The 14,797-nt window shown below is 37.0% G+C and overlaps 2 protein-coding genes across 4 annotated transcripts in view; one reads left to right on the forward strand and one right to left on the reverse strand.

Moving 5' to 3' along the window:
- LOC117997300 (uncharacterized) overlaps nucleotides 1–14,797 on the forward strand; it is a 29,013-nt gene continuing 14,216 nt past the window's right edge. For 2 of the 3 annotated variants that reach the window (XM_034985547.2, XM_034985551.2), the window contains exons 1-15: nucleotides 1–119; nucleotides 701–964; nucleotides 6,441–6,572; nucleotides 7,384–7,580; nucleotides 8,606–8,747; nucleotides 8,953–9,046; nucleotides 9,664–9,843; nucleotides 10,426–10,590; nucleotides 10,848–11,013; nucleotides 11,439–11,582; nucleotides 11,862–12,080; nucleotides 12,544–12,778; nucleotides 13,496–13,633; nucleotides 14,024–14,143; nucleotides 14,348–14,540. In XM_034985547.2, coding sequence (XP_034841438.1) covers nucleotides 6,442–6,572; nucleotides 7,384–7,580; nucleotides 8,606–8,747; nucleotides 8,953–9,046; nucleotides 9,664–9,843; nucleotides 10,426–10,590; nucleotides 10,848–11,013; nucleotides 11,439–11,582; nucleotides 11,862–12,080; nucleotides 12,544–12,778; nucleotides 13,496–13,633; nucleotides 14,024–14,143; nucleotides 14,348–14,540 — 2,124 coding nt within the window. In that variant the 5' untranslated portion in view covers nucleotides 1–119; nucleotides 701–964; nucleotide 6,441. The remainder of the gene's footprint in view (nucleotides 120–700; nucleotides 965–6,440; nucleotides 6,573–7,383; nucleotides 7,581–8,605; nucleotides 8,748–8,952; nucleotides 9,047–9,663; nucleotides 9,844–10,425; nucleotides 10,591–10,847; nucleotides 11,014–11,438; nucleotides 11,583–11,861; nucleotides 12,081–12,543; nucleotides 12,779–13,495; nucleotides 13,634–14,023; nucleotides 14,144–14,347; nucleotides 14,541–14,797) is intronic. The other variant, XM_034985550.2, reaches the window with a different exon arrangement.
- Ak3 (Adenylate kinase 3) lies at nucleotides 3,163–5,708 on the reverse strand. Its single transcript, XM_034985560.2, has one exon. It carries the CDS (start codon nucleotides 5,254–5,256, stop codon nucleotides 4,597–4,599), a length of 660 nt encoding a protein of 219 aa, XP_034841451.1. The 5' UTR covers nucleotides 5,257–5,708; the 3' UTR covers nucleotides 3,163–4,596.

Here is a 14,797-nt window from a genome sequence, read left to right on the forward strand (position 1 = left end):
GAAAGTCAGCGTCAGTACGATCCGTACCGTCAAGTAAAGTACACGTGGCGCTATTACTTTTCTCTATGTACGCCGATAATATAACCTACAAACTTTCTACTAGGTACTTCAAATCAGTGGTACTGTGAAAATATACTATTTATTACTCGTGGCGTTATATGATCAAACATGATTGTTTCTAAATTATTCCTTGAACTAAATTCTTTGAAGTGCATCTAAATTAAGAGGCTGAGAAATGACAAACTCCCCCTAGGGATTAATTTTGATATTGAATTTGTTAAAACCATTAAGATGTTTAGAAGCCTATTAATAAGTGTTGTTTCATATTTTCATGTGCCTACTTAGGTGACGAAATCTGAAAAATCCAATTAAGTATAAAAACACTGATATGTTTTCAGTTTGTACCTAAGTGTACCTAATAAGTAATATAGCCATAAGCCCATAAATAATAAATACGTACTGAGGTGTAAAATCACACAACATTCGTATAGGCATATAAAATGTTAAATAAAAATTTTATTCAGCCTACCTATGTAGGTAGGTAACTCAGTATCGAACATAATTTAATTACCATAGCCACGATGGTGGTCCATTCTACAATAGAAAGTGTGATAAATGATAATGTATAGCTCATCGAGCATGTCCAACGGGGACTACGACTTCTGTTAACCCAACATTTTTATTTACATTCTAATTTCAGCACCAATGCACGAAAGCTGCTAAAAATAGCTGGGGTTCGCGCGCTCGCGTCGCCCGCAACCGGCACTCGTTTTCACTACTCACACTATTTCTGTCTATAGAAAAGCAATAAGATAATATATGAAAAGAACAGATGGACCCCTGTGCGAACAATGAGAAAAGTGCGAAAAAAATATCGATAGTCGCAAAGCGACCGTGACTCCGGATGTTAAAGTGATTGTAGTGACTACCTATATTTAATTTGTCGACGCAAACGCCGCAAAAAGTAAGTACTTAGCTTAAACATGTAGAGCAGTAGGTAGGTATTTAGATTAGTAGGTACGCGCCCAAACGTAGATTCGTAAAAATATTTTATGTAAAAAAAAATAGTGTGACCATGAATGTTTAAATTTTTAATAAAACTAAAAGACTTAAACTAAGCAGAATAAATAAAAATTCTATGAAAAACAATCATTTGGAAAATGTAAGATTCGAACCTACGCCCTTCGACTAGGCTCTAAATTTTAACAGAGTTAAGAGTGTGGAGAATGAAGAGTGAGGTATAATCTTTATTAATAAGTATTTTGGTTAAAAAAATTATTCATTTTAGTTTCTGTATGCATAGATAAAATAATAGGCATATACCTAAGTATCTACTGATACAGAAACATGAAATATTGCTTAGCTTATCATTGATAACTGATAGGAACAATAACTTTTCTCAACAGACAATCTATATAAACCTAAGTATTCAACATAAAAAGTATAACGTTTGTTTAATTGATTCTTACGTATAAAATTATGAAATAAATGAAACGTAAATGCTGAAACTGATTTAATAGGTTTGAATATGTGCTCGATTTTCAATATACTTGTAGCCTACAAGTAACAATAACACAGGCGGTGTATGGTCCTGGTTATAATTCGAAATACCAAAGAATCAAACCATTGCACTCACGTCATGTCGTATACATCTATAACTACCTACTGGCTATGGTAGCCTATTGAATGAAAAGAAAATAATGTTGTACGGAATACCTAATGGCCTTGTGCCATAATTTAGGGTGGCTTTAGAGCCAAAATTTGACAGGGAAAGATTCGGGATTTTATAATTTCTAAATTGTCTCTGGTCTGGTCTGGTGAAAGACCTCGGCCGTAGCTACTGGACAGGCCGTGCCGCCACCAAACGGTTCAGCGTTCCGGTACGATGCCGAGTAGAAACCAAACTGTCATACCAACATGTCATTGTACTACGCAACTCTCGGGAGTTCCATAGTCCTTTGGTAATACGATTACTATATTACGCCTTAGTCCGAAGCAAGCTCGAAACAAGCACCTGTGTCTGGCATCCGTACGAGGCAAAGTACGGACTTATATTAGAAAAAGTACAAAAGGCCTTCCTAAGATACCTGTATAAACGTTGCTATAGATATTACCCTTTCCTATATCCAACCAAATTTCTGTCAGGTTGCTTAGGTTTCAACTCCCAGGAGGTCAGACGCATTTGCGATCAACTGAAAATTATGTGTCAAATTTTGCGAGGAGATGTTAATGCTCGAGAACTTCATGACCAACTGTGTCGCATAGATACGTGTCCCTGAATCCAATAGTAATCTTCGTCCACGAAAAAATAAACTTTTCGTGGTCCCACATCATCGCACTGTTGCTAGATCTATGTCACCTATACCACGTTCATTAGCATCGTTCAACGCGCTTTTGGACAATAATGCTCAATGGGACACATTTAATGATGGGTCTATAATACTGGTTCGGGAGTTACTGAAGTATGCTGAGAGCATTACATGAATATGTCATTCAATGTTCTCAGCGTACATATTCAAAATCCTTTGATCTTTTATCGTTTTGTATTTTATGTCTTTTTTCTTGTACCTTTATTTGTATTTAAATTTATTATTAATCATCTAGTTAGTGTAAGTGGCACTGCCGTTCTAATAAGATATAAAATAAATAAATACCATATACTTAGTAATAATATCAAAAATAAAATTACTAGGTAACGGTGTACCATGCATGTAGCTTTAATTAATCTAGAGACTCTTCATATTTTATTAAACATCGCAATCTCTAGCACTTCAGCATCTGGGTAGTGTTTTCTGATTCGCAATGATTTAAATAGCGTAACGCTGTAAATGGCCCGCTTCGTAGACAAAGTACTTGGGTTAGATCCCCATTGTCCACAAGTATCAATGTCAATGCTATTTATTCAAAATAGATATTTAATTGTTTAAAACGCACATAACTCCGAAAAGTTAGAGGTGCGTGGCCAGGATCAAACCCCGGACCTCCCGAATAGGAGACCGACGACGACTTAACTACGACGCTGTCACCGCTCAAAATACTTAAAGTAGACGTACCTACCAATGTACATTTTTTGATTGTCAATTGTTAAGGTTTGTAATGGTTACCTATTATAGATAGAGATCCGAGACAGTAGAATCCGAATTCCGATAAAAACAAATAAAATATAATAATTTTAAAATTTATTAAGTAATAAAAACCATTCAACAAACAAAACAATACATAGTACATAACAAATGTCAATTTTTGTGTAAACAACTTTTGGATTTTTTATAATTATAATAATATTATACTTTAATCATTAATCTATGACTTACCTATCTATTAAAAATTACAAATTAAAACAGGTACAAAATTTCAAGATAATCTTAATTTGTGCTTGTAAATATGAACATCAAATTATAGCAGTTCAAATTTTTATTTCAAAACATTTATTGAACTTTTTCCTTAAATAATATTATAAAAATAAGGCACAAAATTATCATCCATGTTATAGTCTACCTAGGTACCGAGTTTTTTTTTTTTTTTTTTAATTATTTTTTTTCTTCTTCTTGTCATTATCTGCAATCAGTCGGGGGACTATAAGCAGATTTATTGTGCTGAATTTGGTATTGAGAAACGAGGGAGCCATTGGCCACTGCTCCCACGTTCATCAGATATCGAGCACATCAGCTCGTTTTAGTCTTTTTACTCTAGGGGCAGCTAGAAGTGAGTTGGCGAGGTACCGAGTTTATAGCAGAGTTTATTTGATAGATGCAGGCATTATAATCATTAGGACTCATTTTTAAAATCCATTCCATTAATGCATTTGAGCCCAATTTAATCACAATTTTTAAATAATTACTACAGAATCCTTATTAAAATACACCAATTTATATGAACAATATTATGACTAGAATGAAAAGGAAAATGATACCAATTCTTTAATTTGAAAAGCCTTAAAAAAAAGATTTCTCAAAAGGTTTTGATGGCACTTATGTTTAGGAAGATTATATTTCTAGATAAAATATAGTAGTATCAACTAAATATAAAGGACTTTTTCTTGTAAATATTATAATCTAAATTGTCATATTTATAATATGAATCTGGATTGTACCTGTACTGTCAACATTTCAAACGATCATGATTAATTGATTTTATGATTACTTAATGATTTGCCTATTTTTTAATATGCAATATATTTGATCATTTATTTATAAAGAGTAGGTAACAAGATATCATAAAAGCAATGTATTTATTAAATACATAATAAAAAAGAAAATTTTGTAAAACTATTGTAAGATTAAGTACATTTTAACTACAAATTCCTACAAAATGGAAGACTAGTTTGCTATGATCTATCTCAGATTTTTTTCCTACTTTAGGTGTACAGGTTTTAGAAATATACATATATGATAATATTTCTATATTCTATTAACTTAAAAAATGAGATAGTATAAAGAACACTAAAATAAAATATAGAATAAGTTTTGTGCTCATAATTGCCAACTTAGAGTTCATATTATAATTCTACAGGCACAATTTCTTTCAGCAAAAACCTTTCTTGCTAAAAATTTCATCATTCTATCATCAAAAATCATCAGTCTACATTTAAAACATCTACAATTTCTGGAAAATAGAATCTAAGTAAGCTGTTACTTTGGGCCATATTTCATCTGATGTCCTTCCTTCAAACTCCTTGAGAATACCTTTATCTTTATAAAAGTTAATGACCGGCCGAGTAACTTGTTCATATATTTCTAATCTCTTTTGCACAGCTTCTGGTTTATCATCTGGCCTCTGAATCAAATCTTCCCCAGTCACATCATCTTTTCCTTCTGATTTCGGAGTGTTAAACCCTATGTTATACACTCTTCCAGACGGCAAATGGACCCACCTACTTTTTACTCTGTCAATTATGACTTCAAATGGCACAACTAAATTCAAGACCACATCAACAGGTTGTACCTTCCACAGAGCATTAGCCTGGCCGACTGTCCTGGGAAAACCATCCAAAAGCCAAGGTCTATTCTGCACTTTTTTCAACTCTGCTAACATAAACTTTATCATCACATTGTCAGGTACAAGTTTTCCTTCATCGAGATACGATTTCACTTCCTTACCTAGCTCTGTCTTTTTTTCAATGTGATCCCTCAGCTTATCCCCACTAGAAACATGTTCTACACTGTACTTCATAACTATTCTAGACGAAATCGTACCTTTTCCAGACGCTGGAGCTCCCAATATTAGGGATTTTAATATTTTGTTCTTAATAGTCATTTTCGCTTGATTTTACCACAGCGACCTTTGAGCAATTTGCGTACTTTGATAGAATGAATAAAATATATGTATGCCTGTAATATCTGAGGCGGCCTTGCTTGTGTCCGGACTATCAATCTATACTATCGTTATTAATAACAATCTTTCTGATCGCGATTTACGTCATTTCGATATAAATAATTGAAAAATACCTTATCATTTCGGTGTTACTGATAAGAATTTTGTAGATCGATGCGGCGAACGGAGATTTAGACACAGTTTATTCTTAGATGTTAGATGTATGAACTTATATAACGTATTTGTCGTAGAATATGATACAAAAGTTAACACTTATAATTAGTATAAAATTGTTTAAAAGGCTTGAAAAGTAATTAAAATAATAAAGAAATTTGTAAACATTTCGAAGACAAACTTGAGTCCAAAGTACAAATTACAAAACAAACTGTCGCCCACTGTCGGTTCTGTCAGTTGTCACCGTCAAGCGTCAATGTCAACATGTCAACAGCAAAGGTAAGGTCAAATTGCACCATAGACAGCAGAATATTTTAACATAGTTATTACATGTTACATTTATATTCTTTGAATAATTTTATTACACACAATACGAAAACCTGGACATCTGAAAACTATTCACTTCGCTCGAGCATATGCCATGCAAATTACCAAGCGTCTCTGCATCTATTCTATAATGGTTCGAAATGCCTTTCATACCGAGAAGAGCCGGTTGCTCTTCACAAAAATTCAATTTATTGTACAATGATGTTATTAAAGGTCATTGCATACCTACGTAGCATGTGCCAGACGGGACGGGAGGATTTCTTGAAATACTATTGGATAACTAGAACGTCCGTCTTCTAAACGCGCCGTAACCTCGGCTGCTTCATTAAATTCTAAGGCGCAATGCTCACAGACAGTAGCGGGGGGTTTGTTTTAGGATGCCATCTTTCGTTAGAGAGTAGTAGATATATTCCTTGGATACCATTAAAAAAGTTCTGCTTAGTACCTACCCATATAAATAATTTTATTAGTTAATATATTATTAATTAGTTCCGGAGATCTAAACTTTATCTCTTTATAATACCTATTAGTGCACCGATAAGTAGCTAATAATATACCTACTTACCACCTAAGCACACCGTGTTTAAAATTTACTTGATTAAGTTTTGTTTCGGTTTAATTTCCAGAATGGCGCTTGTAATGTTACCCTGCGACCTGCCCTGGTGGACTTCCGTGCAACGTCATCTAAAACATCTGCTAGTAGCCTCGTCGTCAGCAAAATTAACGGCCAGCATGTTGAAAATTCATGACATGTGCAAGTGCGTATCTATCTGAAAGCTGATGTAATGTAATATGAAAATATGTTTTTTTTTCTGACTTCCTGAAATAAAGACTTTATGACCCAGAAATGCAAGGTACCTACTGAAACAGAAACATTTTCTAACTTCTACTGAACCGATTCTTAGGGTCTTTGCACACGGATCTCAGGACAAAACATTATGTAAGCCTCAGGTTCCAACTCATGCATCCTGATGATGCAGCTGGGTTATTGCCCACTTAGAGTCGGCAAGAAATAAGAATTTACCCGATTGCATATCTATACCAAATCGTGGGTACTAATACCAAATAAAGTTTTTATTATTGAACTTCGGGTTCCAATTCCAACTCGTCAATCCTGACACGATAAGAGATTGAGGATCTATCGGTTTTATGAATTAGTATTATAGGCGAAATAAAACTGTTTAACTTACTTATAAGTTTTCAAGTTAATTTACCTAACCTTACATGATTTGCACCTTGGGACCCCAACGTCTATCGGTTGTACGAACTATGTGCCCTGCCACAAACAAGGTGCTGGAATGGCGACCTCGCACCGGAAGACGCAGCGTTGGAAGACCCCCCACTAGGTGGACGGACGACATCAGACGAGTCGCTGGGAGCCGCTGGATCCAGGCGGCGCAAGACCGTGGCGTGTGGAAGTCCCTACAAGAGACCTATGTCCAGCAGCGGACGTCTATTGTTTGATGATGATGATGATGATGATGATGATGATGATGACATGATTTGAAGTTTCTTTTTGCAGATTAATTTTTTCTACCTCTTGAAATATACAGTTCGTTAACATTACAGCATCGGGATAGATCCAGATGACGATATCAAGGATCCGGACCTAATGAAAGGGTTAGAACAGTTTCTAGAGGAGGAGTTGTCTGATGAGGAGCGAAGGACTTTCTTGGACAATACAATCCGAATCATGGTGAACAGAGCATTACATCTAAAAAGATGGCGCCCACCCAAAGGCCTTATGTTTAGTTTACAGCAACAGAGTAAGAAAATGAATGGTGTATAGTAATTATTAGCGAGTACGTACTATCTACGTAAAATCCCGTGGGAACTGTTTGATTTTCCTGGATAAAAATCTAGCCAAGTGCGAGTCAAGCTGGCGCACCGAGGGTTCCGTACTACAATCGTATTTTTTCGACATTTTGCACGATAATTAAAAAAACTATAATGTATAAAAATTAATAAAAATATGTTTTCGAATGTACAGGTAAAGCCCTTTCACGTGATATAGTTATCTTACTTCGAAAATTGAAAATACTAATTATTAGTTCATGACCACAATTTAATTTTTTTTGTGATGTAACTAACCCTCAATTCACGGTTTTCAGATTTTTCCTAAGACTAAGTCAACGGGAAGTACCCTGTAGGTTTCTTGACAGACCGACAACAAAGTGATCTTATAAGGGTTCCGTTTTTCCTTTTGAGGTACGGAACCCTAAAAATACCCTAGCCGGGATGCAAGCTATCCCTGTACCTAATTTCGTCAATCGGTTAAACAGATGGTCCGTAAATAGCTAGCAGACAGACATTCGCATGTATAATATTGAGAATGGGTGTAGAGTGCAGATAAATGAAAGTAGCCTTTAGACCAACTACTGACACAGAATCACAATAATACCTGCAGCAGGTAGGTACTACCTACTGGCCAAATATCTTCCCTTTTCTGAAGAACGAGCAAGAGATGCATCAAAGCACGCCTTAAGCGTCAGTGTGCCATGCCAGATTAGGTATCAGCAGCCAAGGTGGTCTAATCACCCGTCTAATCGGGTATCTAAGGCCTAATCTAGTGTGTATGTCTTCAAATAAAATGTGTCGTACTCGTGTCGCGAGTCGTGGATCGATGACTGATGCGTCATGTGACAGATCAGTTTATTGGACTTTTAAAACAGAATCCATCAGTCGCCCTGCACTAATCGCTTGGTGGATGTACCCTCTTGGTTTACAACACAAATGCTCAACATCAAATACCTATATAGTGTAGGTACATCATTTAATTTTCTTTTTCTAGGTGATGTGACTGAACTCGACTACAATTTCCTTTCGTCACTTGTTGCACACGCATTCTTTTCTACTTTCCCAAAACGGACACTCAAAACACACCCAACATTGCAAGATTTCAATTTTACGCATTTTTTTAAGAATTTACACAGGTAAGTGAATATATGTACCTATAGTTATTTCCATAGTAGGTACTATAATATAGGTACCTAACTAACTTTTCTGGCTTTATCCCCTACGAGTCGAGTAAACTTTATTGCCATTATAGATTTAGATGACAACAACGGCGATTTACCAACTTCAGTTGTCCAGTAGATACGAAGCATTTTTATATGAGGTCGTTTTTATTTGTTTCAGAAAATCACAAAGAAACAAATTAAAAAGTCTACTTCATTACTTCGAATGGTTAGATAAGAATAGCAATGAAGGATCTATTAAATTAAGTAGACAGGTACGTCATACTTCCCTTAGTCTGTACCTATATTTTCGAAATTTCAAAGTTCAAACCCTCATCGCCACATATTATTATAATCGTCATCAAGGTTGTTGTTGGTTTGACAAGCAATTAATCTTTCCATTGGTCAGAAGTGGTATCCGTCTGACTCCCGCACAACATCAAACCTATCGTCTCAAACAATGGATATCCACCGCTGGACATATGTATCTGTTATAAATTTCAATACTCCATAGTGTTGCGCCGCCGCCTTGGTTCCAGCGGCTCACTTCGTCTCATTTGATGTCATGCCCATTGTCCATCTTGTGAAAGTTCATCTACATAGTCTGGTAACCACTCCAGCATCTTGAGATCCCAATGTCTATCGGTTCTACGAACTACTCGTATGTGTCTCGCCCAATAGCTTCACAACTCGTTGAACTATTGAACTATAACCTAGTGACTATTCTGTGTTGGTTACTCTACTTCTTCGACGGATATTCTCATTTCCTCACTAAACTCCCAACACAGATGTCTATATCCCCCGCTGAATGAATCTAAACTTTCTCAGTAGGCCATTAATTAAGAACCATGTATCAGAGCCGTGTTGAGTTTGAACTTGATATTATTTTCAGGTAATGACTTCTAAGCAGTGGTTGACAATAGAAGATTGGTTAGAATGCACGCTGCCGCTGTGTAAGCTGTTGGTGAGGCACGAGGGAAGGCCGGAGCGGTGCGAGAGCGATGATGCACTGAGGGTTTGTTTCGCTTCCAGCAGAATCGGCGGAGAGGTCCTCGTTGATGGGGAATCTCAGGTAAGCGAATAGAAACAAATACTACCTATTGAAGAATGACAAAAGTTCATAGGTGGATCCTATAAGTCTCGTTACGGTAAAAGCAGGTGCACTTCCGAAATTATTACGAGAAGCAATTATGTAGTATTTTAATAAATAGTACTTTTTAACTAAATTATTACTTCCCTAAGTATTTACTTTTAAAGATTTTTAGAGCTCATTGTAGGTCCTGTAGGTACGTATTATTTTGATTGATTTTAATTACACGAAATGTAAAAACCAATTGAAAATTGGGGGTAGTTTTATGAAATCATAGTAAATCTAAATTGGTGTATGGAAAGAATCATAGATGTCATTTATATAACTCTATGGAATAAAATAAATGAGTTTTAAAAGACAGACCTACAAAACAGTCTTCTATATCTATACTAATATTATAAAGAGTTAATGTCGTTAAGTTTGTTTGTAGGAGGTAATCTCTGGAACTACTGAACCGATTTTGAAAATTCTTTCACCAATAGAAAGCTACATTATTCCTGAGTGACATAGGCTATATTAAGCCGCGGGGATCAGCTAGTCTAATATAGAAAAAAAACTTTTCAGGAATCCCTAACAATGTTCATGATGCCAGAACTTCTGCCTGCTATGCTTTCCGTAGAGGCACTCGAAGATAACGAAGTTTTAAAAGTGGAAGGTGTTAGGATGTTTAGCAGAATTAGCGACAAAAGGCAGAAAAATAATGTAGAACTACTAGAAGAACCCAAAACTGTAAGTAGCTACCCGTAAGATATTCATAAGACTAATAGATAGACATAAGATTCATAAGACGCGACGATGGTTACTAGAGTTAAAATCTCTATTTTTTAGTTTTTCAAATTAGGTAGGTACTTTGTTTACGCCTTTATAAACGGTATTTTTGATGTATTTTATTTGGTCCTTCGAAGAGGGTACTTAACAATAATGTGCCTCTGTTAATGTATAATCTCTATATTAAACGTTTACTTATAATTATTTAACATTTCTAGGTAACAGTGTGTCTAATGGATGCAGAAGATTACAGCGCACTACCACTAGGCCAATGGGAAGAGGATAACGTTCTTCGAGAACTCAACAAGTGCCTGTTAGCCTATCAACAAACACCAATGAAAAGCCGCGAAATTCAAAAACTTGAACGACGCTTGTCACCTATTGGTACGAATTATCTATAACTTTCTTATTTTTTTCTTAATTATACGACAAGTTAGATTTTGATCCTGATCTTACTAGTTTGTAACAGTCTATAGAAACGCGCTAACCTGGGGCTGAAAGGAGCAGAGAACTTATTAGTAGTTAATAACCCTTTTCGCCTTTATTCAGATTTCAGAACTATAAACTCTCTTCTCTCTCTCTCTCAGTAAGCGTCGTCAACGACACAACACCTTGGTCATGAGGATGATCATGCTCATGGCTGAGGGTTGTGACCTCTTTTATTGTCTTTCATGGGGCTTTAAGAAATATGAGGGGGTCAGATCGTTCCTTACAGTCTTTTAATTTTACTACAAGAGATTAGTAATTTCTACTCATGTTCTTTACTCCACCATCTCAGTTAGGTATTTACTTTATATGTAATTTTTCAGGAGAATCGTTCAGCCAAACGCCCGAAGTGGAAGCCACAGTAATGATCAAACAAGCGTCCTCCTGTAGTACAATAAACAGTATTAGCAGCAGAAGTCCTTCGCCGCAAAACTACAGCGCAACTGCCCTCAATCTCAATGACCCAAGTACGTTAAACAACACCTATAGTAGGTACTAAGTTTTCGACGACCTCGAGCGCGGAGTAACGAAAATGCCAAAGTCGGTCACTCCCTTACCAATTTGAATTAACGTTGCTTAATAATCTTAATTGATTAATATGCGTTGTCACTACTATGCCACACTTCCCGTGGCCTTTTTTGGGTTTCAGTAAAGAAATGCTGTGAATTATTATTATTCTTGATAAGCGTAATGCATGATTTTGTGCAGGCAGGCTAAAAAATTGCTGTGCATTGTGTCCTTTACAGGCGTAGAACTGCAAAAACGCAAATGCTGGCTTTCACCCGACGCTGACACGTTGAACAACCGTCGAGGAAGGTTCATAGTGCTGGGTTCCTCTGGGGAATGTTTGCCTGTGACGAGAGGGTCCGGTCACTCCAACTTGGACACGCAAGAAGATAGTCTGTACTCCAGTTGCAACTCAAGCGATGATGAATTTCACAGTGCCAATGATAGCTTTGATTATGGTGAGCAACGAAGAATTTATCTAACTAGTGAAATATTGTCTTAAAACAAGACAGCAAGTTAATGAAGTATTGTAAATTGTAATCCGTTCTTACCAAAGAAATTTTAAAGCAACTTCATTTTAAACCGATTGCGAAATTTGTTCAAACAATTAATTCAATTAATTAATTATTAATAAAAACGTGTTAAAAACTCACGACTGCAGAGCTTCTCTGGTGGCCTATTAGTATTACCACGAAATGCCTTAACAAGTCCTTACGTTTTCTCTACCTATTTATTCCTTTGTGCTCTATTTACCTATGAAATGCAAACAAACGCATCGAAATTGGTCCAGTACTTTGTAACACACAACCATACACAAACAACACAACAAACCTAAACATACAACCTACTTATTTCAAACCGTCTAGCTAAAAAAATCCACTGCTGCAACTACGAGAATCCCCCAAGTTGTTTTATTCACAGGTAGCGAAGACGAAGGCCGAGGAGAGAGCGCACGACCAAATTCATTCCAATACTCCAAAGATTTATCAACGGAAGAAAGGAGAATGAGCTTCGCTGAACGCCTCAGAGAGGCGTTACGAAGAGAGGCAGAAAACTCATGTACGACTAGCACTACTGGTGACTGGTCTACGGACAGTTCCAGTTATGCTGTCGGAATCAGCATATCTGGAGCGGAAGTCAACGACAATGATATAAGGTAATCATATTCTTTTGCCCCATAAGAATTCCTTGAACAAGGAATGAAGGAAGGGAGAGAAATAAAATAGAATGGTCGACTAGGAAGCCACGTCTCCTCTATACGGCAGACCTATTAAAATCATACAAGTATATTGTATAGAATACAATATGTCCGCCACTGACTTCTTCAGAATAAACCTTACCTCAGCTTTTCTAGTGGTAATTGATGGGTTACACAACGGAATTCGGAATCAGCTTATTTTATTACACACACAATACACAATACATTAACCTAATTTTTTTATTTTTTGCCAAGATATATTATAGGTTTTCTCACCATGGATTTTCTCTTATATTAATCAAAAGTAAAGTATCTATCGTGCATTTCAGTATGTACCTATAAACTATGTGGGTTAGGGTCCCAAGACGCTAGAATGGCGACCTCGCACCGGGCACCGGCAGGCAGCCCCCTAGGGAGACACAATAATATGGCATCAAACATGTCGCAGGGTGCCGCAGGATTCAGATAGCGGGGTTAACCGTGGCGTGTGAAAGTCCCTACAAGAGATCTTTGTCCAGAAGTGGACGTCTATCGGTTGACGACGACAACCTATGCAAGTTAGTGTGTACAGAATATCTGAGTACTAATTCATACCCGCGATTGGCAAGGATCCACGCTTTCTGCTATGTTGGTCCTCATGCCCGGATAAATTAATAAAGCTTGTTCTTATTACAGGATAAAACGTGGCGGTTCCGTAGGTTTCGTATTGAATGAGATGGACAATTTAGAAAATGGAAACCAGCCCTCGAGGCGGCTTCTTTCTAGGAAAGAGACCGGGGACAGTTCTAAATACAGCTTCAGTACAGAATATACGTAAGTATCTACCCATTTTCTAAAAAAATCTATGAATGGGTATATTTAAGTATAAACATTTTTTTTAATTCACTATAGATCACGCTTGATCACAATCTCATCTGATGGAGAGTGATGATTTGACGCGTTTGATAGAAGATGCCTATTCACTCTTCTTTTAAAAATACCCGCACTGTTATTGGTAGAAAACTCGGATCGCGGAAAAGTATTCCAAACCAAGCCATGCATATGAAATGATAATGCAAAACGTTTCGTGCGTGTAGATGGAATATCGACGACATAAGCATGGAAAGTCCGCCCGATGTCTTGCGGTGCGATGTTAAAAACGAAAGGAAAATAAGACCGAAAAGCTCCTGAGCACTCTCTCACAAGCTTTTAATTTTCTTGCAGTTCAGAGTTGGAAGAAGTCTATGAACAATTCAACCAGTGGCTCAGCGATCCAATCATTGATAACGAAAGCACAGAAAACAAAAATAGAGAATTGGACTCTCGCGATTTAGCTGTGATAAGGTATGGGAACTATAGGTACTTTGCTAAACTATTGAAGTCGACGCATTTTAAATTGAGTCGTCGAGTTATCTGTCTGTTTCGCAAGGTCTAAGGTTCGTTTCTATAGCAAGGTCGAAATGCTGGCACTTTGAGATTTGCCTAGGCAATCCAGAAGTACATCCAAAACGAATATCTTTTTAGTTTTTTCATTATCTCCATTTACAGATTTGCTGGGTCACTGTTGAAGCGAACGCTAAGCGAATCGATGGCGAGCGTTAGTTGCGGGGCCGGTGCCGATGCCGCAGAGCTGTACGGGCGGGACTCCCGGGAGAGGACTACGCCTCGAAGCCTCGCTCTCGCCGCTCGCTCCCTGTCCCTAGAGCTAGCGAGACATCGACACCGACTCGCCGCGCATTTGGTATACACAATGCATACCTACCTATACCATAAATATTTCCGCATATTTTTTATATTTTTTATTCTGATACAAGTTAGCCCTTGGCTGCGATCTCAATTTATGGTAAGTTATTGTAAACGCAAATGACGACCTCCGTAAGACCTCGTTATAAATGGGAAGTCTTAGAGTCGATTCCCGGCAGGGGCAATATGGAGTTATAATTTTTTGTCTCTGATCTGATCTGGTGGTACGCTTCGGCCTGTTACCACCCTACCGGT

Source organism: Maniola hyperantus, chromosome 4 (assembly GCF_902806685.2).
Source record: "Maniola hyperantus chromosome 4, iAphHyp1.2, whole genome shotgun sequence".
NCBI lineage: Eukaryota > Metazoa > Arthropoda > Insecta > Lepidoptera > Nymphalidae > Maniola > Maniola hyperantus.

Bases quoted from the DNA above. Each gene is read 5' to 3' on its own strand.
- Ak3 (XM_034985560.2), bottom strand. From the start codon at position 5,256: ATGACTATTAAGAACAAAATATTAAAATCCCTAATATTGGGAGCTCCA.